Source organism: Nasonia vitripennis, chromosome 3 (assembly GCF_009193385.2).
Source record: "Nasonia vitripennis strain AsymCx chromosome 3, Nvit_psr_1.1, whole genome shotgun sequence".
NCBI lineage: Eukaryota > Metazoa > Arthropoda > Insecta > Hymenoptera > Pteromalidae > Nasonia > Nasonia vitripennis.
The window spans coordinates 1,895,717-1,923,510 of NC_045759.1; the positions used below are offsets into that span (position 1 = coordinate 1,895,717).

Here is a 27,794-nt window from a genome sequence, read left to right on the forward strand (position 1 = left end):
CTCGTAACCCCTCTATCTTTCATATTTTAGGGTTAGTTATCAATTCTTAAAAAGGCATGCAGGAGAAAATGGGAGAACATTTTCTGTCACCATCTCCTAGTCTATAACCAACTCGATTGATCCAGCAATTGCCTAAAAATCACACAGCCATTAACGCTATTGGTGATGTGATTAATCATTTAATGGCTGGGGATAGTAATACTTTGGTTCATTAAGACAAAATAGTATTGAAACTCAACAAGTATTTGATATTCTTGATCACTTTGCAGATAGGCCATAAATCTCGGAGACTTATTAGGTAAGCAGATTTATCAGCCTCAACTTATGGTACTAAATTTAAACATTTTTCTAAAAAAGGTATCATGTAAAAATAACAAGCCAATATAATCAACATTTTTTGGAGGTGCATTATTTTGGAATCTTCTACAAACCGTTGTAGCAGATTTAGCGTTCACATGCGTTTAGCGTGTCTGATGGCAAGAAAAAGAGTACGAAAATGTGTTATATCTTTTATCCTTGAAATATTAGTTCCGACATAGCATACAAAATGTTAATTTTCGAAGGTGGAAGGAAGAGCTGAATATTAACATTTCTTGGCATTGCATATCGCCTAAGGTCGAATTTCCAGCAAAAAGTTTCAACTTCCTATGGCGAAGTAATTTATGCGTTTTTATTTCATGAGATACTATATTTACGTCTAATAAGCTAATATTTTAGGTTTGGTTAAGCTTATAAAACGATACCAAACGATTTTAGACGACCTTCGCAACTTCTTTGTTTGACTAGATTTGCATATGTCGATTTGCGTATGCTACTCAAGCCAAGAATATAGAGATAGACCGAGATTCGCTGTCTGCACGAAAGAATCGTTTGCTATTTTTAGGAAAATAAGGTATAGGCATTTCAATCAAATTGTATGAACTGAACGCAATGGCACGATGTATAGTACCAGTAATTTACTAAAATGAACTTGAATATACGGAAGCATGCCAGTGCAAGAAATAAGTATGCATATGAAGTCAAGAACACTGGACGCAGCGAGAGATTACGTAACTGTAACAATGTAACTTCGCGAATGCAAAAGTCACTGATTAAAATTATTCACACGCCTATGAAAATTAATCAGTCTGTCCAAAAGACAATGAAAAGTGTAAAGTCAAAGTTACATATATGCACCACAAGCTTTCGTAAGCTAACTGGTGGCATTGTGGATTTTCGTAGTAGAATACTTTGTCGGTCGTCCATTTTTATTTTATACCAATGTAATTCTTTTAACATTAAAACAATACAAGTAGCTCAAATATTCGACAATGAAATATCACATTATTTATTTATAAAAAAAATATGGCTTTCTACAATTACGTTTAATTGATTACGAACGCATTAAAATATTAAGATTAGATACTACCACATTCACGATTGATACAAAGATTTACCTGCCTGAACTTATTGCTTTTGTTACAATAAAAAAAATTAAATCTATCGTGTACGCTATTTTCCTAACTGTATGAAATGAGTGCAATCTAAGTGTATTCTAAAAGTATTTACATGCGAAGTATGGCAAGTGCGTCTTTTACAATGTTTGTGGTATGCGCATCTAGTGTCAGGGGTTGCCGGATGTTGCATTCAATCTGCATATAAAGCTACTTTTTGCCACTAAACTCTTGAAACCATTCCGTTACGTTCACAGAATGTGAGCACTACCTACATAGAAGTTGAAACTATCTACGTCAATATTTTTAACAAATAGATGAATAGAAGAAAACTTTTACACTGATAAATAAAAATTAACCAACTGTTGTTTGGATTTGTGATACAAGTTTTTATTTATTAACGAAATGAAATGGCTTTTATTTTTTATTTTTATAAATTTATGACACACTTTTAATGTACAATATTTGAAAATATATTAAGGTTTAAATTAAGTATCATCTTCAATGAAAATCGATCCTACGCAATTAATACTAGCGTATCGCATATTAAGCCTAATCTTATATAGTACAAGCCTAAACTTATATAATAAGAAAATACTAATATAACTTGTACTTTGTTTAATTGTCACTAGCACGCATACACTTTTAATGTAATAGTTAAATATGTATAAAAAACTCTAAAAAACTAACATCTTATTTATAGAAAGTTATCTTAAAGGATATAATAAAGATAATTATGTATCTTATCAGCAGAATTTTTTTTTGTAAAAAAATTCTCTTAATAAGTATACTAATTACATTTTTTCGATTTTTTTTTTGAATTAATTGTAAAATGTAAATTTTGTTAGCGCAAGTTCATTAACAAAAAAGGCTTATGTATATTTGACTCGAATCAATATCGTAGTACAAATTGTAAATAATGCACCGGTATTTTTCAACCGTATTTGTTTTGAAATTAAAATATATTTATAAGTCTTGAATTAATCTTTTTTAATTACTAAAGTACAAGACACGTTATTATTATATTATATTTGCTAATGGTCGAAGTTTTTTTATCTAACAAGTAGGCACTTTAATTATACCAATTCAGTGATTGAAAGAATTGGCGAAATGTACTTTTTTTCCTTGACCGTCGAGTACTTCCATTAAACTTGAAGTAAAGCTGAATTCTGAAGAACTATCATCATTTTGTGACCTAAATATACAAATATTTAAAAAAATAAGTAAATGCAAGTAAATTCTAATGTTATTCAAATTATATTGACGATTTGACTTACAGTGTGTCGAGACTAGTAATGCTACCACTGCAACTTTGCATGCTAGATGTACATTCAATCTTTAATATTTCTAATATAGAATTTACTGTTGATACGTAAATTCCTTGAGAACCGGCCAATCCTAAATATCGCGGATTAGTCAATTGTATAAGAGTTCGTTCTGGATCCGTTCCGTGCGATTTGTACGAGCTTGAGTCAAGTTTAATGATTTCAACAGATGAGAAATGTACAATGAAGAGATAAGGTTTGCGGAAGGCTGAAAACAATTATAAGACATCATATTTAATATTTACATAGAAAGATGTTTAAAATAATAGTTAAAATATATGTATTGGAACTGTTCAAGTACTATGGTATCCACATAAAGAGTCTAAATTAAGAATGAGCGGATGACAATTTTCTTACCAAATGCAAAAGGTAGATGACTCCACGTTGGGTCAATACTTCGAGTTCTTTGACCATTTTCATTTACAAATACTCCGAATTCATTATAACAAAGCAATATTTCTGTGCATTCAGAATTACTTGAAACATTGATTACATAAACAGGAAAGATGCCAAGTTTGGCGACTCCACTTAGGGCTGCTTTCACTGAATTATCATCTTCTTCAGGGAAATCTAAATATAGTAATTTTATGTTACGTTTCACATGAACATTTTTACTAATAATGTAGTTATTAGCGATTTATTTAAATTAAAATTGATAATATACCATCAATATCATAGTTGTTGACATCTATTTGGAAAAATTTGTGACATCCAACTATTAACAAGTTTCGTGTAAATAGAGCACAACTACATGGCTCTTGAGTTTCAAACTCTCTAACACTGATGAATTCTCCCGAATCTTCGCTGGTAAACCATTTAAGCAAGCTGTAGAAAAAATTAATTTTCGTAATTTTGTTCCAATAGTGGAATTAAATGTTTATGAAACAAATTGAAAATTCTAGTGATTAAAAAAAGTTGAATCAATATAGAAGAAACTTACATGACATGAGTAGCAGTGGCAGCACACAACATTTCGTCTTGAATTTGATAGAGGTGGCAGCTCTCAGATCCAGTAAGGACGGTCTTTGTGCTGATTGCTGGTCGAGAGCATTCTGCAGCCCTGGCATTACTTTTAAGCTGTCGAAGATCGCATTGAACCAGTTGCCGATCTTCACCAGCGATCATGAGCGCAAGACCTACTTGCGGATGCAGGGTAAGTTGGTAGACTTTCTTTACGCCTCGAATAGCCGTCAAACAACGCGAGCGACCTATTTGGTAGGAGAACAGTCCTTCCTCGGCACCAAATAATATAATATTTTCTTCGATCTCCACAGCGGTATTCAGATCCAACTAAAAATGTAAAATTAACATGAGGAAAAACGTAGATTGAATTTCTTTTAAACTTAGAAAATGCGGATTTTCGGCTGCGCATGCTTTTTAATGATTCTAATTTAAATATTGTGATTCACCGTATTCTATTATAAGATAATTTTAGACTAAACAATTCATAAGCTGTTACGTATGACAATTCAATGCAAACGTTATCGTAGTTCAGACTTGAAAAACGTAGTATTAATTTTACTATTGAATAAATCAAGTTGATGTCAGACGAAAAACATAATTGCAGCTCAATAAGTGTGCATACATTTATTCTTTTTTCCTGTTATATCGTGTGAGTCTTCATAGGGAAAACACAGTTTTAATTTAACATTGACATCTGACCTACATCGGCTACGAATAATTTTATTTTGTTTTGACGGCTTGAAGTGTCGTTGTCATTATTTAATCAAAAACAATCCAAAACCAAATTTTAAAATATGTTTTTATGTTATGTAAAGATAAATTGACTACTTGAACCATCCGGAAAAAATGCTAACAAAAAGTAAATTTAAAAATCTTTAAAAAAACAGTTTCCCCATCAGTACGAATTCCATATGCATAATAATGACTCATCTCACAATAAGACCTCACCTGATTTTTTTGTAATTTTACAATAGTAGTGAATTTCTCAGTCTTGGTGGATTGGCTCGAGTACGATCTCAGCGCCTTAAGCCAGTTTTTCTTGTCCTTTTCGATGAGGGCCATGATATCCAACCTAGAGGTTGGCCAGCAAGTCGATGGCGATTTGGACTCTATTCTGAATATGAAAGGCATATCGGACTTGGCAGTACTCGGCACATCAGCTTGGTGCACAGTTTCGCTAACAATAAAGCCATCCTTCTCAGCGAGATCAAGGCGCGATATTGGAGACATTCCTGGACTTGGCTGATGCTCGTAAGTACATAAGCATGAACCCTCCAAGCGCAAGTACTTGCTTTCCCAACAGGATTTCGCACGACCAGGAAGTTTTACCCAGCTCTCCATGAGTACGGTGTTTTCGCCTGATTTCCGTGCGCAGTCTGTATCCTGAATAATAATTTTTAATTAACATTCTGACAGACATAATTAATTATTTAATTTTGTTGGTGAAAACTTACCCTTTCAGGAATATGATGATCGGGTTCATCAATCGCTAAAGTCTGTACACTGTCACCCAAGCTTGAGAGACTTTCTGAACTAGAATTGTAATTTTTGTTGAACTGTTTCGCGAATCCACCAGGAATCCCACAATTTGCAGGTACCGAAACTGAGCATTTAAGATGCGTCATGATTTGACAAATGCTGCATATAGTTGCATTTTTTCCGAACTGTATAGGTTGCATGCACGCAGCACATTTACCAGGTCTCATGGGTAGTCTCACGTCAAACCTATGTGGTATGCTGTGACGTATTCTTTGAATCGAGGCCTGTCTTACCATCACCTCACTCGTTACGTTCGTAGATTGCTTTTCGGGAGATGTAGGCGTAGATATAGGAGCTGGACTGGTCGCGCGAGTGGCCTTAATAGCGAGCATCTGCTCCGTCAGGGCCTTGACTTTGGCGCGTTCGCATTCTAATTGATTCTCTAACTCTCGATAGCCTACAGGAAGAGCGTTCGGATTGACTGGAGGAATGTTCTCTTTCTGCCTGGAGCCAAAGATTTTGTCGCAGACTGTTTTCTTGCGCTTGCTAGTTTCTTCGAGTTTCATCTGTAGATAGTCAATAAGTTTGGTCTGCTGTTGACACGTGCTACCAGTCTTCATTTCCCTTTCTTGATAGAACTGACGCATTTCTTGTAGTACCTCCTCTGTTTAATAAATAAAACAGTTAATATATTAAATAGTTGTAAACTATAATTAATACTTACAAAGTATAAATTATCAATAACGATTGTAAATTAACCTACCTAAATCCATAACTCTAGCTCTTAATTCTTGTCCTTGGTCAATGCTCTCTTGTAAGTCAGCAGCCAGCGCGTCATTATCTTCCTTCAGTTCATGCATGCGCGTAAGATGCTGAGTGCTCTCCTCTTTTACGATTCTAGCTTCTGCTTTGGACATCTCCAGACTTCTCTTTACTTCGGATATTTCGCACTCCAAGTCACCACACTTTTGTTGCAAATCAGCAACCTGTTTGGTCAGCTGTTGAGCAAGTTTCTTGTACTGATCTCGCTGCTGAATCAAACCATTCCTCTCTTCCTCGATGTCACTCGTTTCGGATTCAAGACGCTCGATCGCTCGCTCAGCAACCAATCGCATCGTCTTTTCCTCGTTCAATGACGCATTGGCATCGCGCAATTTGGCTTCAATCGTCTCTAGATCTTTTTGAAGCTTCATTTTTTCCTGAATTAAGGTGTTTTCGCGTGTTTCGTGATTGCTTGTTAGTTTCTCGTAGTCGTTCAACTGTTCCTCTAATACAGTGCAAGTCTCTTTGAGTAGCTCTATGTTAACTTGATAGCTATTAGCTTCCTGTTGAATCTTCTCAAGTTTGGATTCGAGCTCGTTCTTCTCTTCGTTGAGTTTAGATACCTTGAGAGAAAGGCGTTCCTTCTCGGTCTGGAGTGAATCCATGCGATCTTGGCTGCCGCGCAACTGTTTGCGAGTAGAGTCTAACTCTCGACGCAAAGCCGCGCTTGAATTTTGTAGCTCCTCGATCTGCTTATTAGCTTGCGTTAGCGCCTGAAGTAGATAATTTATTTATGAGTTATGTGTACTAGTTTTTTCTAATGATGACATAAAATAGATAAATTTTAACATACGACTATTAAATAAATAAAGTGATTTTTTCTTGTAAAACAATATATATATATATATATATATATATATACTAAAAAAAAGAAGAAACAATTACTCACCCTCTGAGCAGAATCGGCTTGCAACTTATTTCTCGATGCGTCCTTCGTAGAATCGGCCAGTGAGTTTTTAACTCCTTCAAGTTCCTTGGCCACTTTTTTCGATTTCTCTTCTTCTTCCCTGATCTTGGTGTTCAGTCTTTCAGCTAGCCTTTGTTTTTCTTCTTGTAAGCTTTTTACTTTTTCTTCGGCTGTCTTTGCTTCCCTTGTTGCTATTCTCTTGTCCAGGTTTGCATCCGACAGCTCCTTCTCTTTTTTCCACAGATTGAGCTGTGCCTGCTTGGCAGCCTGTCTTTCAGCAGCCGCATTTTCACGGCAAATTTTTAGTTGCTGCTCTAAATTCTCGATTTGTTGTTCTAGGCTTAAGATTTTAACGGTGTCTTCGATAGTCGTGCCTGAACGACGGTCTAGGGAAATGCGAGTCTGTTGTTGACCTGTCTTCAGGCTATTGTTCTCGGCTTCGAGTTTGACAACGCTTTGTTCAAAGCGACGTACCAGCTCTTCGAGATCTCCTAATTTGCGACCCTGCTCCTCTGAAAGTATTAGTTTCATTTTAAGTAAAAGTATATCATTAAAAAATATCCGCTTTTATATTTTATGCATTTCATAGCTGTGCGCATTGTATAGTTATTACAGCTAATGTGATAAAGCAGAATACAAACCTTCTTTTTGAAGAGTACTCTTTAATTGTTCTTCCAACGCTACTTTGTCTTGTGTAGCTCTTTCTAAATTTGCAGCAAGAGCTTCGTTTACTTCTAAGTTTATCATAGTTTCATTTAGATCCGATTTGGTGGACTAGAAGATAATAGTTTATATAAATAAAACACTCTAAAATATACAAAATTACATGAATTAAAAAGATTTCTACCTCTAGTTGCTGCTTCAGTTGATCATTTTCTATCTTTAGTCTATCCACTTGTTCCTGTAAAGTGATCATCAGCTGTTCCATACTGGTTGCACTTTCCAATTGCTTAGCCCTCTCATGTAACTGATTTTTTAATGTTTCTATCTCAGCATCACGAGCTGGAATCGTTGCCTTTAGACTTCGTAATTGCTCTTGACAGTCCTTCAGTTCATTCTGTGCTAGTTCTAAGGCAACATTCAGTCTAGACTGTCGACAGTGATTGGAGTCTTGTTCATTCCTGAGTTTGTTTTCCAGATCTACATTCTTAGCAGTCTCTAATTCTAATTTTGAGCGAAGCTCAGCTATTTGGTTATGAGCTCTCGTTGATATCTGCTCCAACTTATTTTCAACACCCACAGCACTTTGTCTATTGAGCTCCCGCATTTTTGACAAAGATTCTTTATACTGTACCTGTTGACACATTTTTCTGTTAAGTTCATTCTATTATAATTGCACAATCAATATAAATATTACAAACCTGAAAGACTCGTAGTTTGTGTAGTTCAGCATTTGCAGTTTCTAGTTCGCACTCCATCCGCTGTAGTTTTGAACTCATTTCATTATTGCTTGTGCATAATTCTGTAATGCGCACTGTCTGTGATTCAATGTGCTTATTAAGTTGGGTTACTTTATCTTTTTCTGCATTTTCCCATTTCTTCTTTGCACTTTTTATTAAATTTAAGGCACGTGTTTCCAATTCTCTCCTTTCTTGACGCTCCAAATCTGGAAGAGATTTTTTTTAAATAAAATTACTTTACAAATTTATATTTGTTGGAACATTATGTATTTTGTAATAACCTACCTAGAGTACGTTTTACTCCAGCTAATTCTGACTTTGTTGTGACCAGTTCCCGCTCATACTTATCTCTTTCTCGGTTGGATGCTTCTAATCTTTTAGTTGTTTCCTCTAACTGATGTTCTAAATTTGACGTCATCCTGAAGTTTGTTTCAGTTTTATCTTGGAGTTCAAGTAGTTTTTTCTTTTGCTCCCTAACTTCTTTTAGTTCTTCTTTCAATTCCTTTTTCTTGTTTTCCATTCGCATTTCCATTTCGATCTTGTCTAACAACCTATTTGTCTGTTAAATAAAATAGCACAAAGTAAAATATCTGCTAAAATCATACTTGAAAAAATTTTAAAATACATCTATTCTAGTCAGCTTGAATTTTTTTTTATGCATTTTACAATAATAAATTTATTCAAATTTACAATGTCTACTACTTGCATCCTTTAAATCAAACAGAAAACCTTGCCCTGATACAGATATACATTCTGTCATTTTAATTAAAAAGTTAAAAGGCAAGCATCCATACAGAACTCGATACACTGAGAACCGACGCATCCAAGACTCACGACTGTCCCATCGAATAAATCTCTTACAGTCGTCGTCATTATCATTCTCTCCTCGTCGAAGCATCAAAATAAACAACAGCAATACTTTCTCATCCGTCAGGTACGCGCAGCACGTAATCATTTACGAAAATTAACGCGCGGGAAAACGGACAAGGCGATATTGCGATGTACACAAAGTCGCCCCCCCCGCCCGAGGTAAATAAAGCCGGTTGAATCTTACTAACCTCGAATTTCTTGAGACAAGCCATCTTTAAAGAGTCCTGCAATGCGAATTACACGTCGAACGCGCAGCGCGACTGTTATTTTCACAGAAAGAATCCACTTTGTCAGTCGGACTCGCGCGCACCTATTTTCCCTTCATCTGAATCTGACGTCGAGTATAGCATCGCTGCACCAAAACTGCTATTGCTCTACTACTGCTGTCCTCTTCCCCCTCGCGAGCGGCGCCGTAACGGTCGTTTGGTGTCCGGTGGCGGCACTCGCGCTCTATCTCTCTCTTTCTCCCTTGCTTCGGTCGCTTTTCACACGCTGCCGCGCTCCAGCCAGCCGTCGCTGCTCCGCTTCGTTTTTTTCAAATCCAAACCGAATGTGCTGCTGCGAGCGCGCTCATTGGTCGGCTGTTGCGTCTGCGCAATGATGAATCTTGTGACGTCGCTGACGCGGTTTCCGAGCGGTCATGGAAGAGGTTTTGGAATTTTTGGCGGGTTAATTTGGAAGAATTGCGGATTTGTAGTGTTATGTATAACAAATTTAATTATTTTTTAACACTGATTTTTTCATCTCTTATTAGTGGCGTTGTTGTATAATGAATTAAAATTTTTGTAAAAGTATATAATTATTATTCTATAGGTCACGGAAAGTTAGAAATACATTACTTTTTTAATTTTTATTTTGAATAAATGTCTAGTGTGTAATTAGTTGTAAACATTTTTAGTCGTCGTCCAGGTCCATGAGGGAGACCAAATTATTAGAAATGAAGCATTTGAGCACTTTACCGGCTGTGTCACAGGCATCAGCACCAGCTGAAATATACAAATAATGTAACGATTATTTAAAGCTAAGAATACGCAGACACATTAATTTTTGACTAATTAGTTATAAAATTATACACTCACTCGTAGCTACACATTGTTTGGCTGCTTCATTGTCCATTGGCTTATCCGGAGTAATTACACCTGCCTCATTCATCTAATGGATGAAGAAAAAATATTTTATGTCCAGCATTCATAAACAGTACAGATATGCATATATTTATATATGAATAAAAAACAAGTCTGACTTACGATGCCTTGTTTTTTGAAAACACATGCTGCAAAGCAATCGATTTCCCGGGTCGTTTCTAATCCCTGATTGCCAAGCTTTATGTCTTCTACTTTCGCTGCAAATAATCCGAATAGTTATTAGATATCATTAAGTTATTAAATTATAGGGATATGAATAAGCTTGATCTTTATTCATTGGCAGCCCACTTTGCGAAATTTAACCAAATTATTTATCAAAGTAAAGTTTCTTACTCTCATCGACTCCTGACTCCGCCACGCATTCTAGAATTTGTTCACGGGTAAGATCCTTTTTGTCGTCGTCCTATAAATAATGATATCAATTGTAATGCGCTATGATTTGATAATCCTATATCCAAACAACACTTTACTCAGTTTTACAAAATTTTACACTCTGACTTTAATATCAATCAAAGTTTTTTTCTGGCTAAGACGTACTAGAAGTAAGAAGTATTTTTTGAATTACCGAAAAGACTCCAACGACACAGACGATAGCAAAGATGAAAAGTATGCTTTTCATTTTCAAGTTTTAAGTATAAGCAAAGTGTCGAGAATTGATGCTGCACAGTAGCAAACTGACACAAGAAGCGCTTGAATCTTCTTTATATGTACAGCCAATTCGTTGCAGCGCTTCTAATCAGATAAATAAATCATGTCATTCTCATAAATAGAAGAATAATGTTTCTTGTTTGAAAATTTCAGATATTTAAATTTTCTAATCGACTGCAACTTCTTTTGATTGTATTTTTAAGATTTTTGTTAGCCATTTCATGATTACAAAAAAGTCTAACATTTATTTCATTTTTATTAAACAGTTGCCGAATCATCAATATCATTCTACTTTATATTTGTCCGTACACTAAGTTGACATTGAAATTATCGTTGGTATGATGTTTTTACAAAATGTTAATCAACTTTTACGTAATTGATGAACGGTTTATATGCATATATTACATGTCTCATGGATTAATTATTTTAGTGTTCATATTTTAATAAATTTCAATATGATAAATTATAATATATACTTATGTTTTATTATTACTTTAGATTTACAAAATATAATTTATGTTAAAAAATAGGTTTTGGTTTTGGTTTTTTATTTGTAGATTTCTTTATTTTATCTTATACATTTTTCATAAATTCATTAATAATACAAAGAAAGATTCATACATTATCTCATTTTCTGGACTATTATTGGTTCTTTGCAATTGGCCTTTTTGATATAAAGCCAAGCTGCTCAGAGAAATCAAGTTCATTTAAAAACATCATTTAATTTTTTTTTTTTTTCATTTCATATTGATTATTTTTGGATAAAACGCAGATAAAATTTTATACTATATGAAACACATCCATGACGCCCTTCTCGGCGAAACATCCTATTATCTTGCCGGCAGTTTCACATGCATCTTTCCCACCTGTCAATGAAAAATTATTTATTATTTTATGTTTATACAACACGTACAGATAGAATTTTTCGAATAGATGTAGTATCACTCACGAAGTGCTCCGCAAACTTTGCTGACATCAACATTTGGTAGTTTAGATGCGTCGACGTTACCATCAGCATCGAGCTAAATAATTTTGAAAAGACAATATTTTATATTCATTATGGCTATAAATAAATTTAATATTTGATTTTATGGCGAAAGTTTACTAACCACGCCGTCTTTCTTGAACATGCAGGCAGCAAAGCAGTCCATTTCTCGAGTAGCCTTGAAGTCAGGGGTGTGCATCATATCTTCAAACAATTCTAAAAATTTGAAAATTTCATGCAGGAAAATTCATGTTTACAATATTATTTTTAAATCTAATATAATTAAAGTTTTTACTTGTATCGACTTTTGATTCAGCGACGCAAGCATCGATATCTCCTTTCGGGTCCTAAAATAGTTTCAATAATAATTAAATTACAATTAAATGCTACAAAAAATGAAAAATATTCCAATCATTACCGAGAGCACACCGGCGATGCAGATTGCAGCAAACACAACTAGTACAGACTTCATAGCGCAGAAGTTATAAGCGATGCAAAGTTTGCAGTTAGATTATACTAGTGCAGACTAGCTTGCGAAGTGTTCAGCAGTTCTTTATATACTGACATTATGATTCGCTTCTAAGAATACAAGGAAAGATTCATAAATTATCTCGTTTCGTGGACTATTAATGTTTCTATGCGACCACGCGGACTGCACCTCTCATATTAAGTGCTTTTTTTGCACATTTTCCACGAACCACATACGTACGTGACAGCGCATTTACCGGGTCGAATTATTTTATTTATCGTTTTACGTACATCGTTCAAACAACAAATTCGATGACATATATTACTGCAAGGAATAAACAATACCAGGCAGAATAGAAGTTATAACTCATCGCGAATCTGTAAAACGAAAACTCGCCGACACGCAATAAGAAAGCAGAGAAGAACAATATATTCCGACGAAAGGAGTCATCGTCGCGCCTTCTCTCCTTTACCATATCAAAGCCGCGCGCTGCACTCGCACGTGCGCGCATACAAAAATCCTCCTCCTTGCATAAGACGCGATATAACAAAGGCATAGGCTCCACTGCTCTAATCCGGCGATTCTCTCGAGTCGACTCGAGCCTGCAATTCACATATATGTAACATCGCGACCGCGGAGAAAGATCAGTCGTCGAGACAACGCCGTGTAAAAAGCTTGCCGCTGTTGCAGGAGAGAAAGAAATAAAGGAAGGCGGATAGGAGGAGAAGAAAACAAACTCGATTCCGGAGCTGAGCGGGTCGTCGCTCATGGTGTGCAGCTATAGGTACTCGGTTGCTGCATTGCGCGCCGCGCGGGAGAAAGTAAGCGCGACGCGGCCTTTTGTAAAATGCGCGAGTAGCGAACGGAGCGATGATATGTAATACGTATCGCCGGCTTGAGGTTTATTCCTTGCGGTTATACGCTGTAAACGTTTTTTCGTTATTCGCTTTGGTACAAGACGGTTTCACAGAAACTGCACGAGGCGTGTATAAATACAGTTAAATAAGTGTTTATCGTGGTAGGCGATCGAAAGGAGTATATATGAACTATTCCCATACCGATCTCGTCCGATCGAACCGATCGATCAATCCCGATCCACTTTTCAATGTACAAATAAATTAATCCCAATTACGTCGAGTCACAACTCGACTCAGTCCGAGATCTACATATCGCATACATAACTTCGTTATTCCCCGCGTACACACACGGCTCTAACTCGGCCTGCAATCACTGTGCAAAAATGCGCGCGAAACTGATCGCGCTATATCTGTTCGCGAATTCCCTCGAGAGAACGAAAAAGGCGGGAAGCCACATGGCGAGAGATAGCTATGCAGTGTGTGAGAGAGAGCATCGATCAGATGTTGGCGTGTGCAGTATACATACACAGGTCGATACCGAGGAAAGTCCCGTTAAAAGAAATCGTGAACGAGTCGCCCGGTAGTCGCTGTAAATGGCTCTCGTGTTTGAGCCGAGCAAAAACATGTCGAAAAGGATCGCGTATATATGTACGTAAGCGGCGGAGAAAATGGAAAAGCTGCGCTCGCGCGCGAGACCGTTTTTGGCAGTTCCGAGGTGCGAGTTGGCAGTTTTTTTTTCTTGAGCTACGATGCCGGATCGTTGATTTGCGGCGATAGTCGAAGCGGAGAAATTGCTTGCCGAGCGTGCGCAGCCGATATGACGCTTCTGGGCATGAAGTGACTTTTCTGATCGTTAGGAACGAGGGAGGTCAATGATATTGGAATGCTTTTTTTTGCTTTCCATCATTTACATCCGTCGTTTAGAAACCATCGCTCGTTTAATTATCGTTTGTTTGGGCGATTCAAAATCACGCGGCTCGCTTTTTCCGTGATCTATATACTGTTTGTGTGCGTTATTCATCTAATCAATTTCCTTATTAGTCTGTATCAATGCTATACAGCGAATTTTCGCTTTTAATCGCTGCGAGTTTTGCCGCGAGATCGTAAACGTAGAGGAGACGATTTAATCGCGAGTATATAAACGGCAATTACGCAAAATCGAAGTAATTATTATCATCTTTATCGCATAGACATTGAAGCGTCCGAGAGAATCCAATGCTATCGATCACTCGTAGTGCGCTGGCGTGACGCAACCAAAGCGCGACATGCACTTTTTAATCGGCAATTTGCTAATCTCGGAACGGGTTTTTTTCCTCCTATCGCGTTCTCCGCTCTTTATATAGAAGCACAATGAATTCCCGAGATGGCGAATAGTCGGCTATTAACGCGTGAGTGGAACGTCCTTATAGTCGCGGTGAGATGGAAAATTCCTGCGTTTTATCGGAGAGAATTCGAAAATCTTGGATACTTTTTGATCGCAATAAGGATGTTTTGGTCATTGAGATAATATGCCATCAATTTCGATCAACCTTTCCTGAATCACTGCTGATTTCTTCAAACGGAATATCGCTTCTTTATAAGACGTGAAAAAGAGGACACTTAATCGTGGTAATAATGCTAACGAAGGGTAACTATCATTTTAACACGTTTTTATCAATTTTCTCTGAGCATATCAATCAAACCCGAAATTAAGAGGTTCTCCAACGCTGCACAGCGATTAAAGAGCTTTTTGCTACCGGATTTCGAAAATCTCCATTATCCAACGGAAAAACCTAACAGCCGCGTTAACAAAGTTCAAAAGCAGCAGCTTCTTCGAAGCCAGCGGAATTCCGTCAGAGAAAAAAAAGAAACGAAAATCGCCGAACGAACTTTCGAATTCATTTTACTCTCACCGCAGCAACAGCGGCGGCGGCGAGTCTTTAACGACCCTGCCTGTGTACGAAAAAAACGTCAAGGCAGTAATCAGGCGTTAATCAATCAATTATTTCTAAAACACACACGCGAATAACGAGTTACAGCTATACGGACGCTGCGCTGGAACATCACACAGCTCAGCCTGTATTATAACGAAGCCAATAAAGCCCGTCTTTTATCTCCGCAATAATTTTCAAAGGCAGCTCTCGTGGCTCGCAATATAGCCATACAATCTCATGAGCGCGCGCGCCTCCTTTCTCCGAAATTATTATCATACCGCGCGCGCAGACAGCATTCGAAAAGCTTAAAGCGACGCGCGGCGCTTGCAAGTCACTTGTTCGCGAGGCGCTATACATCGGACCGTTACTTTCCAGCACTTTGACGTTTTTACGAGCGGCTCTGTTCCGCGCTGAAAAAAAATTCTCGATGTAGGTACTCGGACATCGACACACACACACACACACACACACACACACAAATTCGTCGAGCGACTATGCGGATTGTTATAGGGTCGAGTCCGAGAGTATAATAGAGGATGGGATAATAATTACGCTGCGCGATGTCGTCTCGCGATTCTCCCATCGTGATGTATTGTAGCGCGTCTTACGCAAATGAGACGGAGGCGAGGAGATGTATTATGTTGTAGACACGCGGACTTACTTTTCGCGAACGCGTGAGACGCTTATGGTTTGATAAAATCGAAATGGGACTTCTTTTTTCGAGAGCCAAGGGGATATTGCAAAAGTAAGGTTTACACGCGCATTTTTCTCGCGAGTTTACACGCGGGGGTTCCGGAATGTTGCGCTAATGTTGCGAGAATGTTTGCGTATGGGATGTAGGATAACTAGCCGCTCGGCGAGGTTTTTGTTGATAATCCGAGAACAGAGGACGACGGTGTGTTGCAAGGCTTCTGCTTTTGGTTGCGACATCGATTTTCTTTTAGTTGTTGGGAGTTAATGACATTTGCACGGATTTAGATGTCTCGCGTGAAAATTACGGGTTTTAGAAACGAATGAAAAATCGAACGATCATCAGTGAACTGTTTACCGCGATGCATTCGAAAAGACTCGACATAAATATCTGCTGAAAAGTGCTATCACATTCCAGATAAACCGATTTTTCGTCTACTCTCTGACATAAGAAGAGACATTTTTCAACCTTGCGACTATCACTTCAAAGCTCGTTACTTCAGTACAAAGTCCCAGATTATTGAATAGCGAGAAAGTAAGCTAAGCCCAGTATTACAAAACCGATCCCCGAAAAAAACGTTCCCAGTTAACGACTCGAACATCTGAAACTCCGAGCATACAATGCCCCTGCAAGATATCTTCCTCGTTCGCACAACGACGAGTGTTATAGTCATACGTATACTCTATATACAACACGCCAATATTTTTTCGACGCGCTCACGCTCGTTCGAATTATACAATCGCAACCAAAGCACGTGTACTTATAATACACCGCAACACGAGCCTCCCGTCTCTGTACACACGTATATCGAAGGGAATTTTTTCCCTCCGATTTCGAGACTTTCTCTCGTTAATCAACGCGCTTTAGATATAACACGTGCGCTACTGACTCCTCTGCAACAATACAAAAGCGAGAGGATATTATAAGGCCGCGATACATCTCCATATAAACGTACACAATAGCCAAACGCCTTTATTTCCTGCCGTACAATTTTTCGGGAAAGCTCGGCGCGTTTTCCCATATTACGCGCGCTCCGGGTAGCTAACCATCCCACGTATTGCGTCACTCTACACGCATAAACGCACCGGGTCCCTCTATACGCGTCGCACTGTCTATACATCCTCTTTTTGCGCGGGTACAGCAGTGGAAAACGCTTCCTCGACGTCCCATCGTGCGAGCTGATCTCTCTCCGCAATTATTTATTAGCAAACGCGAGCCGCCGAGCAGTCGTATATAGTCGCTCGTTCCATTTCCACTCGCGGGAATGCGAATTTTATAATCTTTCAGCGCTATATGACGACCGCGCAGCCAGCGCGAGCTTATCGGGAGGCTCGTATCTTTGGCTGTGTCTGTGTGCGAAGAAGATCTGCGCGCTCGAAAGAGAGAGAGAGAGAGAGGTTGAAGACCGGATAGTTGATTTTTCGCTGGAGGCGGTGAAATTTCGTTTTGGCTCTGAAAATCATGCCGGCTTGTCCGAGAGGGAGAGAGATTAATTTTTGATCGGAGCAATATTTTACGTGACGGATGAGTTCATTCGAATCGTTCAGGATTATTGAAGCAATGCTTTATATGTATATACTTATCGTGATTTTTTAAGAAACTTTTGTACTATTTTTGGACTTTATGATAGTGGAAAGCTTGTAAAATATACACGTGGGCCCATCACGACGGAGCAATAAAATATCAAATAATGCGGCATCTCTAGTGCTACTTTGAGGAATTCAGGTGAGCTTGATGCCTGCTCAATTACTTTGACGAGCATTATCTTACATTTATTTTGAAAGATGGGGGTTTAATGGCGCACTATAGCCGCGCGTAACCACTGGTGTGAATTGAGTTCTTTCCAGGCTATGCATTACCGCTAATTGCTTTTTTCCGCGCGATTTCCTCCTTTTTCACGTGAAAAACGTTCCACATACGCGTCTCTCTTTCTCTCGGCATACCTATCCGTATCTCATCGGATCGTCGAGATATAGACGTATGCGCTTTATCTGATCTTGCAAATATACGCGTTCGACATGCGTATTTGTATCTGATAGACTTAATAATAGCTCTATTTTCCGTCGTCCTTCTATGGTGACCACTCTTGAGCCTTTTTTTATACAGACGAAATGATTTTACGAGATTTCATTTTACAGCGGCATACATTCACCGACACCTCTCATTACAGGTATAATATCTCCAGAAACGCGTATTAATTCCGCCCCATCATCCCATGCGATTTTTACGCGTCGCGTGCAGATATCGTCAAACCAAACACGAAGCCCACGACCGCGTCGTCAACAAACTTGTTCCGTGTGCACCAGTCACCGATACGGCGTTAATACACGTATACTCTATATAGATATAGCTCGCTTTGTATCGGCAGGGTACAATTAAATCTTCTCGCCTCTCGATCGAGGTGCGCAACTTTCTGATATTATGCGGCACACATCCATACACACACGCTTACGGAGAGCGTGTTTCGCGGAAGGAAATCGTGAGAATTCGATTAACCGAAGGGAGCGATCGCATGAGTTTAAAATAATACATCCGCCATCGACAACAAAAAGCCGCAGCGATGCTTCGCCGTATAATAGTGCGCGCAGCTTCGAAAAGTCCGATGCATACATCGGTGATACTTATACGTGCATAAATCGCAGATGGAAAACCGTGTTATTTTTCCGCAGGAAAAAATCAGCGGATTAAAGGTGTATTGGTGAAAGCTGCATACATTGAAAAGGATTGATTTCGAGTCGGCGGATTATCAAGGCTCGATTTGAGAAAAAGCCGGCTCGATTTAGCAGCGTCACACTAAGTATATACGAGAGCTGCAAGCTTGACAAAAAAGCCTCATAATGCGCAAACCGCAACAGCCGGCGTACGACGCGATTAGCCATTAGCCGTCTATGCGCACATTCACACATGAGTGAAAGTTTCCTTATTATGCTTCCATCATCATCATCATCATCATCATCTGGCCCGATCAATACACCGGCTGTTCCCGAACAGTCTTCCTCTCGCTGAGCTATACGTTATAGCGCGTATACCATATATTTCTCGCGCCGCTCGCGAGAGATTTTCAAGGCGCAATGTCGCCGCCGCCGGCGCGAGAATTATTACACGAGCTCTCGTATAGCCTAGCACCTATGCTCGTATATAGCTATATACATACAGGTATGTAGGAAGTGCGTGAATCGCTCGCGAGCACGTGCGCGCTTTACATTATGCACGTGTGTGTATAGATATATGGCGTACAAATGCGCCCGCGGCTGAGACTCGAAAGTCACTGCACCGCTGGCCTCTAATGCCATGTTTGCAAAGTCGTTTCGAGGCGTGACTTATATATGAATTTCGCCCGACTGAATTATTTACAGCCGTTCGCCATACATACCGACGGTGAGTGTGCAGTGCGGATAAATAAACATAAGCCGATGTTATCACTACGTCGTCGGATTATCTTACCGGAGACGAATCACGTTATAGTGGCACGAATCGATGATTGTCACATAGAAAAAATGCCTCTACAACATCTCTATCGCTACCGACGATGAGAGCCATCAACAGCGTTGTTCGAGAGCAGCGATTGCAGAAGAGACATAATCGTAAAGCGACGCTCAGTTGTTCCCTGCAACAAGCGATTTCGTTACACCGTAACTAGCAGCGCATAGCGCGGGCGACTATTTTATCGACGACACGAGCGAAGGTAGTCGATATATATTCTCGCGGAGTTTCTACAAACTCGCTCCTTTTCTCACGCGGCGGCGGCGGCGGCCGCTTCGACTTTTCACCGCATCGGAGCTATGCGCTCGCGTTCTTTATCGTGGATTGCACGCACCTATAAGGCACGCGTATCGAGAGTCAAAGGACGCGACGCGGATTCATGGTGAAACCGGGGTAAAAAGGAGTTTACGGCAATATTGTGTCATTAGGCGATAGATTGTCCTGTGGCGGTAAATTGAGGGGAAAGTGCAGCGCATACGCGCAGGGTTTCTCTCGCATTGAATAGTGATACAAACAATTGCTGGAAATGATAAGAGCCTAATTTACTCGGACGTTGTTCTGACTGTGGACTTGACCGTGGTTATGTCCAACTTAAAGTTTGCACTTCTTTTAGCTCGTGACGAATTTCGCAAACACGGCCGATCACCTAAGATAATTTCATCTTAAACGTACCTCTCGTGCGGAATCTTCTCACAACAGTGTGTAACGATACACGCCATTGTGCAGTGTCTGAAGAAAGCCAGGTGAAAAAAGTGAATAATAGACATTGATTAATCCCCCTTTTTAGTCGCAGCGAACAATCACTTCCTTCCTTCCGTCTTCCCTCCCGCGAACACCGCCTCCCCACCGAAATTTACGCAAATTCAAAAGCAAAACCTTACCTCAGCACACACTCTCTTCTTCGTTTATTTCCGGTGCCTGGGAGATAACGAGAGTCGCCTGTGCGACGCCGCTCGTATAGGTACACGCATACGTGCGTTTCTGCGGGGGGAAAAGGAGAAGAAAAACGAATGGCGCTGTGGACTAGTTTTCGCTTGGCTGAGGCGACTCTCGAGCTGTGCTGAGCGCTAGCTCTCAGTTTGTGGATCGACGCGCGCGCGATCATCCACGTGCGTGCTCATCGTCGCGATTTTTCTCGGGAAAGAGAAACATTGTATCTTGGATTGATTAATTTGTGAGCGCGATCGAGGAGGGTGGAGTAAGCCGGCGGTTTTGGGATGAGGGATTTTTCGGCGGCATGGATGACCAAGTTCCATATGATTAAGTTTTACAAGGAGGTAAGTAACGATGTGTTTTATTTCTCTTTAAAAAATTGCGATCAACGCGACTGTTTGTTTTCTCTGTAGCTATAAACGCGTGTCATTATTATTTCGATTTGCAACATTTGTTTTTTCCTCACTCGAACACGCAGGTTTCGAGCGAGAAAGTTTTGTAATTTTTTTTCGATTGTTCCATGGGTATAAGACTGCACTCACATTTTTTTACGAGCTGCAGAGAAAACGAAAGTTTTTCTTTTTCAAATCTGTTCTTTAAACCAGTTTTCTTTCAAAGGCTCTCGACGTTCCTCAAGTGATTAATGGTTTTTGGAATCGTAACTGCCATTGCACTCGCGCTCGCCGAGTTCACCGACTGTTAATACCTTGGCTGACACGCGCTGTATGATTATCAATTATAGCTTAACATAATTGTTACGACAAGAAAGTTTACTCGATTTCTCGCGCGCATGTTTGCCGAGTAGAAAATAGAATCTCGCTAACTGTAAAGGACGTTTTTATCGATATTTTTCTATCGAGGAAAATTAACTCGTTCTCTCCGGTAACAACATCACATAATTTGTGGTGATGCAACGGTAGGTATTTAAAAAAATGCGACCTCCTCTCTCTCTCTCTCTCTCTCTCTCTCGGCTCTGCGCCCAGGAAATCCGAAAAAATAACAGGAATTCCAAAGTCCTCTTGGCGTAATTACACGTATATAAGCCGTGCGCACATTGTCTTTTCTAATAAGACCTCGTGCAAGTACAGACAGATCCTTTTCTCGGACGATTACTCATGCCTCGTATGCCCCTTTATTTTCTTTGTGTTTCTTATCCTTTCTCTCTTTTCTCTCGTCGCGCGACGAGGACGCCGGCGACGACGACGACGCGCAGAATTCATTTTCATCGCACGGAGAAGTTAATGCGGCGCCAATGATAATGGCCCTCCACGCGCGCGCGGCCTCTTCTTTATTCGCTTGTTAAAAAATTAATCTCTCTCGTTTCGACTATTCCTTTTTTGCTGCTACTTTTGTCCTCTTTCTCCGTTTGTGTGTCCTTATCTGTGGTATTTTTGCCTCTTTTTAGCGAACTTTTTTTTATCGCAAGCAAACGAGGAAACTTTATTGTTGTAGGCATGCAATATTAAAAGGTACTTGCGCAATATCCAGTTGCATAATAATGGGACTCAAATAAACGAGCCCCGAGAAGAGTCTATTTTAAAAAGTCATTACAAATATGTTTGCGCGGTATCCATCCGGCCTTTTTTCGCTTTATTTTCTCTGCTCGCGCGCATATCTCTTCTCTTTGCACTGCAGAGTCCGCACACTTATGTGACGCATGCAGCTGACTTAAGGTGCGAACATACTCGGTGTATATAATACATCGTGCGCGCAGCTAAGGACGCTGCACATCTGCTGCGTTGAATTCCGTTCGACAAAAGCATCATAACGACTACTGGAGGTCGGAAAGCGAATGAGAGTATAAGTGTTTATTGGCAGCTACTTACTGCGCTTGTTCGGATAATTTCATAGCAACGAGCTTTCGACTAATCGCGTAAATAAATTACTCTGCGATTATTGATTGCTTTTGAACGATTGTTTCCAATTGCACACTAGGACTTAATCACGCACGAAAAATAAAAGTTTTCCCCGACAGATCACGAACAATCAGCTAAGCAATAATCCAATTTTCACAACTCATGCCCTTCGAACAAAACAACGTCGCACCTCCAGTGTCGTCGTCGCACCCACGTATAAAACGCTTGCGCTTGCGCGCCTGCAGCATGATCGCAGTGCAGTCAGCGCTGCTGCGCTCGCTCGCATTCTTCGTTGGAACGCAACCTCGCTTTAATATGCCTCTCTTATTCTTGTACTTCGCTTTCCGACGCGCACCTGCGCGCACTCCGCTCTTTCGGAGAAGACAAGTGTGTAAAATCCGTGAGCTCGTGTGTGTATGTGTGTGCGCGCGCAGTGAAACGAAGTGCATGTGCGGGGCTTTGCTCCTTTCGTTTTTGAGATCTGCTTTCGAGATTTCGTTTTGTTTATGCTTGGAAGGTATACAGAATGGTAGACGTGGAGTGATGATACTCGCTATTGTCTGATAATGCAGCATATGGATAAGAAATCGTGGATATTTTTTACGAGGGAGAAGTAAGACGGAAAAGTTATACAGGCGAAGAAATTGATCTAATTAGGCGAGCAGTACAGTGCAGCATCTCGTGTTTCGACGATAACGAAAGTGTGCTTTTAGTCTCGGCGCGCAAAACTGAGTCGGAGCAGCTGGAGCTTGAAGAATCAAATTTATATATACGTAGAAAAGTCTTAATTTCACGCGCTATGAAATTCCAGATTAAAAACGATCTTGCGCGTACGAATCCATTAAACTTTTTTTAGAACAAAGCCGCGTCCGGCTTTTGGAACTAATGGTTAACCTAATTATCACGGCTATATACGCTTGTCTCGCGAGAGCAGGAAAAGTTGTGCGATACATAATAATTAGTGGTAATTCGCATAACAAATAATTTTCATGCGTTTCTAAATCGATGAGTTATATCGCCCGCGTTAATAAGTAATTCTTGTTAATATATCAGTTTATCCATCCGATCTCAACGCTTATTGTTATTTCAAGACTATTTATTATATACTGTATATTATGCAAAGTTATTTGTATGCACTGTTGAATTGCTATAATATTACTTATTCACGCTTTAATCAACTTTTTCGAATGAAATTGATTAGCGGAACATTCGAGTTTATAATAATTAATGATAGCAATGTAGAGCGTGAATTGGTTGTTGTACAATATTAATGTGCAAGCATCAATACCGACGTTGGAATGAAATAGAAACGCGTTAAAATTGCTTGAAATACCAAGTTGATTTAGATGTAAGACATTATCTACTGATTATGTAGCCAAAGATTTACACGGCTGTTAAAACTGTATACGTTGAAAATCCACTGAAACTGTGATCACCGACAATTGCTGAATTAACGAGCCTACCCACGTAAACGACATCCGGTAAAATGTTACAAAATTGTCAAGGTCCAAGACAAAGCTCTGCGATTATGAAACGATTAAAATATCAAATGAGCCCTGCACGCGATTGCCCAACAAAACATAGTCAAAAGAACACGACTCCACTTTTACATCCATACATTTTAATGACTGTTTCTGTAACTACTCAATTCCCTTCTCAATTAGTATCGAAATCTCGAATAATTTTAAGCGACTCTGATTTATCGATTTCAACTTTTGAGATCAAATTCCATTACGAGAACCTGCTGTCGCGGTCGTACGAGTATTTTCCAAATTTTTTCATCGCTAATAAACCAACGCTTTAAAATTCCACCTTTCCAATTTCAAGTTTCCCAGAATCTCCCATTCCAGCCCACGGCTTTACGCGGTGTCTAACATCTAGCATTATAAAAAGGAAGAATATACCTTCCCCAGACAACAAAGCACCACGGCAGCGAGCAACGTCCCCTCGCATTAACGCAATCGGCCAAAGCGACGAAGCCGGTATTATGTGCGTAGAAAAAGGGCTTCATAACCATCACCCTTCGCTTCTCGCGTGCGCATAAATTTGACTGGTTCCTCGACTATAACTCCAGGGATTTGGAGTAGTAGTCGGAAAAGAAAAAGGAACACGACTGTTGCGTCGTGTGAGAAGCAGAAGAATGCCTGCCTAGTTATGAGTGAGAAAAGAGAAGTAAATGGATATAGAAATCAGTAGTGTGTATAGCGGAGAATCGAGTCAAATGTTACGTGATTCCCGGAGCGCCGGAATGCGGCACAGTTTTTCTCGCGGAGCGCTCGCTATATGGGTTTATTATGAGTGGTCTGGTACAATTATTCAACGATTTCTATATACGAGGATCAGCTCGGGAAGTCGTTCAGGCAGTCTTTACAAAAAATTCTAAATCTCGTCTTTATAAATTTTCAATGCTTCGTTCCGATAAAAATCAATAGCTCTCGATAAACCACCATAAATATCGCGAGTGAAGACACAATTCCCATCACTAAGCCTCGGCGCGATTCATCAAACGGAGCCCCGAGGAATCAATAACGCCGATGCAAAACGCGCGCGGAGGCTTCAAAAAAGAGAGAGGACGGCTCTCGCTTATGTGCTCCGCTGCAGCAGAAGGGGTCAGGTCCGATCACCGGCTACAGCCTCCCAGTGCTGCAAACAATATATACTCGCTACTTACTCCCCGCGCGCATTTGTGCAGGCAAAAGAGAGGCAGCACCTTTACTTATGTGCCTTCTTCTTCTTCTCCTCCTCTGCTCCCCCTGCACATGCACACGTCTCGGCGAAAGCGCTTTCGTCGCCGCCTATGAATCCAGGACGGAATCCAAAGCCGAAGAGGGGGAAAAGGCGCAGTGCAGCGATTATGCCATGTTGCGATTTTTGGCCGCTCGAGGTTGGAGATTAGGCGCGAAAAGATCGATGAAATTTATTTTGCGTTTTACATTGTACAAACGGCGTTAGATGCGATAAGATTCTGTATTCGAACAGGGTGTAACAGCAATAACAAACACGATTAAGCTCATGCTGTATGGGTAGTTTCCAATAGGAGAAGTGATAAATGTACTCGATCGTAGTTCGCGCGGGATACACGGCTGTGTTATCGTAGCAGGAAGTGTATAATGGAATGGACGGCTTCGATCGAGGAGTATAGTTGTCCGTGTGGATCGATTTACAATAAGTTGTTTAACCGCACGATTACACGGACGCTCTTATAAATTTTTCCCACGTTCCCGTGTGCGATTTGAAATTTTCGAAATTTGTGAGCTCGAGATTAATCGCGAATTCCAGCCCACCGAGCATATAACTGTATAATACAGTAACGCCCAGTCCGAAATAAGGGGTCATCTCGGTAAATCCAGCAAAAACTGTGCGATAATATCATCATCCTTGCGGGCATCGGGCGAGGTATCGGACTCCGGCATCGTCCATCTCGCGCGCGTCTGACCAAAAAAGTCGAGAGGAATCTACAAAATCGGTTGTCACTTTCTCCGCGCTGCTACGAGAAAAAAAGAAGCCGTGAGCTACCAGAGAGACGAATCGCGGCTCTCTTCTTTCTCCTCCGGCGATGTGTTCCTTGGAAAAAGAGAAAAGAACCGCAGCAGCAGCCAATAAACCATGCCGATCTTGAGTCTCAGAAAAAGCGCGTCGGCCGAAGTATACCTATACGCGTACGCCTCCCACGAGTCCGGTGCATGTGTACTTCGGCCCGAAGGCATAGTACTAAGTCAAGAGAGAGAGAGAGAGAGAGAGAGAGAGAGAGAGAGAGAGAGAGAGAGAGAGAGAGAGAGAGAGAGAGAGAGAGAGAGAAGAGCCGCTCGCAGAAGGAGAGACCGGCTAAATTGCAGTATCTCCTTTCTCCCTCGAGCGAGTGTGCACAGGCCTTTGCTCGGAGTGCAGCGAGTACAGAGCGAAAGAGAGAAAGACAGATAAGCAGGGCCGGTCGTAGAGAAAGAAAGCAAATCGCTTCTAATCTCTCTGGCCGCGCGCGCGCGCGCACTCGAGAGACGGCAAAAGACACTACAAGGTGTGGTGAGCGCGCTCTATCCTGCAGTCCACCTGTCTGTCCCTTTCCCACCCACGCGCGTCTGCCTCACTCCGTCTCCGTCGCAGCACACACACACACACACACACTGCTTCACTCGCGAGCAGCTCCGGTGAACGTTGCTCTCGCTCGCTCTTTCTGCGCGCACAGGTAAAGCGGTCCCCTCTTCTCTCTCTCTCTCTCTCTCTCTCCCTATCTCTCTCCGTGGCTCTCTTCGTGAGTTCGTGAGCCCCTCTCTACTCCCTCGCAGCTCGCCGTCGTCTCTTCCTTTCCAACGACGTTCCGTGCGCTTGCTATACCTCTCTCTCTCTCGCTCTTTCAGGCACAGGAAAGGTGTGCGCCCGCGGAGAAAGACGGAGCGAGCGGTGGTGGTGGAGTGGAGCACTCCGAGTGCCTCTCTCGCGGTTGAGGCCCCGGCAGTACGGCGCGTCGACGTCCGCCAGCCGGTCCGTGTGTTGCGAGCAGAGCAGGTACGCACACTCGTTCGCGCGTCGCCTCCTCTTCTTCTCGTTCTACGCTTAGACACGCCATCGGCTCTTTAGCTTTTTCGAGAGAACCATACACGTAGGGACCACTGTGCGCGTAGTGCGAGACCGTGTGTATACCGCGTGACGCCATGTGCCGCAACGCTCGGTCCCAAGCGCCCTGAGAGATTTACCGATCGATTCTCGCGCTGCAGCTCCTTCCAGAGACCAAGACAGAAAGAGAGAGAGAGATAGAAGTGTCAAGAGCTGTTCGCCAGTGCGATATTGTGCGGAGTACAGTGCCGGAGTACATGTACCGTAGCGCGTACCGTATTACACGCGCGAAGAGGACATCGTCGCCGAGAGAGTGAGAGAGAGAGAGAGAGAGAGAGAGAGAGAGAGAGAGAGAGAGAGAGAGAGAGAGAGAGAGAGAGAGAGAGAGAGAGAGAGCTGCTGCTGCCGCGGGAGTATTTCATAGTGTGAATAAAGCAGGGGGAGTCCGGAGGCAGAGGAGCGAGCGAGCGGCTGCTGCTGCTCTCTTCTAGCTCGCGAGCGCGGCTCTTCTCGGGTGAGTTTCTATGCAGGCCATTATAATCCGCCCGTCTATACACGAGCCGAGGAATTTGGTCGCGATTAGCTGTTAGGAAAGCTGGCCGGATCGGTTCTCGGCCGACCGGTGTTACGAGAAATTGACGATTGTCGTGCCTTTTCACCTGATGCGATTCTCTTCGATTTTCCAGCCTGTCATTATATTCTACTCGAAGCGAAGGCTACACATGTATACGCTCGATTCGCGTAGGGTAATTCCGCGCGCGAGCCGAGTGTAACCGATACAAGGATCAGCGTTTGGAGAAGACCAGACGTGATTATAGCTGCTCCGCTGCGCACGGCGTGTATAAATACAGATATATCGAGTCGCATGCGAGAGCGCATAACCTGCACTTGTCATGTATACGCGTGTGTAACGCTGTATACATGTAGCAAAAAAAGCGAGACGCGGCATGGCAACGAAATTATATTGATGAAACGGGCCGAGCACATAAGAGTGGGTTTCCTCGAGCATGTAATCACACCGCGAAATTGTTTACAACAACGATGCAGATTTGAACATTTTCATT

General features: G+C 41.0%; 4 protein-coding genes across 7 annotated transcripts in view; 1 reads left to right on the forward strand and 3 right to left on the reverse strand.

The window, feature by feature from the left end:
• Positions 1–1,257: 1,257 nt before the first annotated feature.
• On the reverse strand, positions 1,258–9,742 carry LOC100122184 (citron Rho-interacting kinase). 3 transcript variants are annotated; one of them, XM_001605736.6, is made up of 14 exons: positions 9,388–9,742; positions 8,615–8,888; positions 8,291–8,535; positions 7,777–8,223; positions 7,571–7,703; positions 6,912–7,441; positions 5,964–6,735; positions 5,176–5,864; positions 4,670–5,104; positions 3,699–4,048; positions 3,423–3,583; positions 3,116–3,328; positions 2,711–2,966; positions 1,258–2,628 (listed from the first exon to the last, which is right to left on the reverse strand). In XM_001605736.6, exons 1-14 carry the CDS (start codon positions 9,409–9,411, stop codon positions 2,520–2,522), a joined length of 4,638 nt encoding a protein of 1,545 aa, XP_001605786.1. In that variant the 5' UTR covers positions 9,412–9,742; the 3' UTR covers positions 1,258–2,519. The 3 variants fall into 3 exon arrangements, with proteins under 3 accessions (XP_001605786.1, XP_016839762.3, XP_008203907.1); XM_016984273.3 differs by lacking the exon at positions 9,388–9,742 and adding an exon at positions 9,036–9,269; XM_008205685.4 differs by lacking the exon at positions 9,388–9,742 and adding an exon at positions 9,020–9,175.
• A 175-nt stretch (positions 9,743–9,917) lies between these two features.
• LOC100118649 (general odorant-binding protein 56d) lies at positions 9,918–11,081 on the reverse strand. The gene is made up of 5 exons (XM_001606296.5): positions 10,910–11,081; positions 10,678–10,747; positions 10,447–10,541; positions 10,279–10,351; positions 9,918–10,185 (listed from the first exon to the last, which is right to left on the reverse strand). The coding sequence occupies exons 1-5, from the start codon at positions 10,961–10,963 to the stop codon at positions 10,094–10,096; spliced, it is 384 nt and encodes a 127-aa protein (XP_001606346.1). The 5' UTR covers positions 10,964–11,081; the 3' UTR covers positions 9,918–10,093.
• A 629-nt stretch (positions 11,082–11,710) lies between these two features.
• LOC100118686 overlaps positions 11,711–27,794 on the reverse strand; it is a 28,268-nt gene continuing 12,184 nt past the window's right edge. The window contains exons 3-7 of the mRNA XM_001606305.6: positions 12,396–12,556; positions 12,273–12,324; positions 12,102–12,193; positions 11,942–12,014; positions 11,711–11,858 (exon numbers count right to left, since the gene is read on the reverse strand). Of these exons, the coding sequence (XP_001606355.1) occupies positions 11,773–11,858; positions 11,942–12,014; positions 12,102–12,193; positions 12,273–12,324; positions 12,396–12,449 (357 nt within the window). The 5' untranslated portion in view covers positions 12,450–12,556 and the 3' untranslated portion in view covers positions 11,711–11,772. The remainder of the gene's footprint in view (positions 11,859–11,941; positions 12,015–12,101; positions 12,194–12,272; positions 12,325–12,395; positions 12,557–27,794) is intronic.
• LOC100122202 overlaps positions 20,467–27,794 on the forward strand; it is a 35,735-nt gene continuing 28,407 nt past the window's right edge. The window contains exon 1 of one of the 2 annotated variants that reach the window (XM_016984275.2): positions 20,467–20,667. In XM_016984275.2, the coding sequence (XP_016839764.2) occupies positions 20,608–20,667 (60 nt within the window). In that variant the 5' untranslated portion in view covers positions 20,467–20,607. Of the gene's footprint in view, positions 20,668–26,523; positions 27,245–27,794 lie in introns of those variants that run through there. The other variant, XM_001605753.6, reaches the window with a different exon arrangement.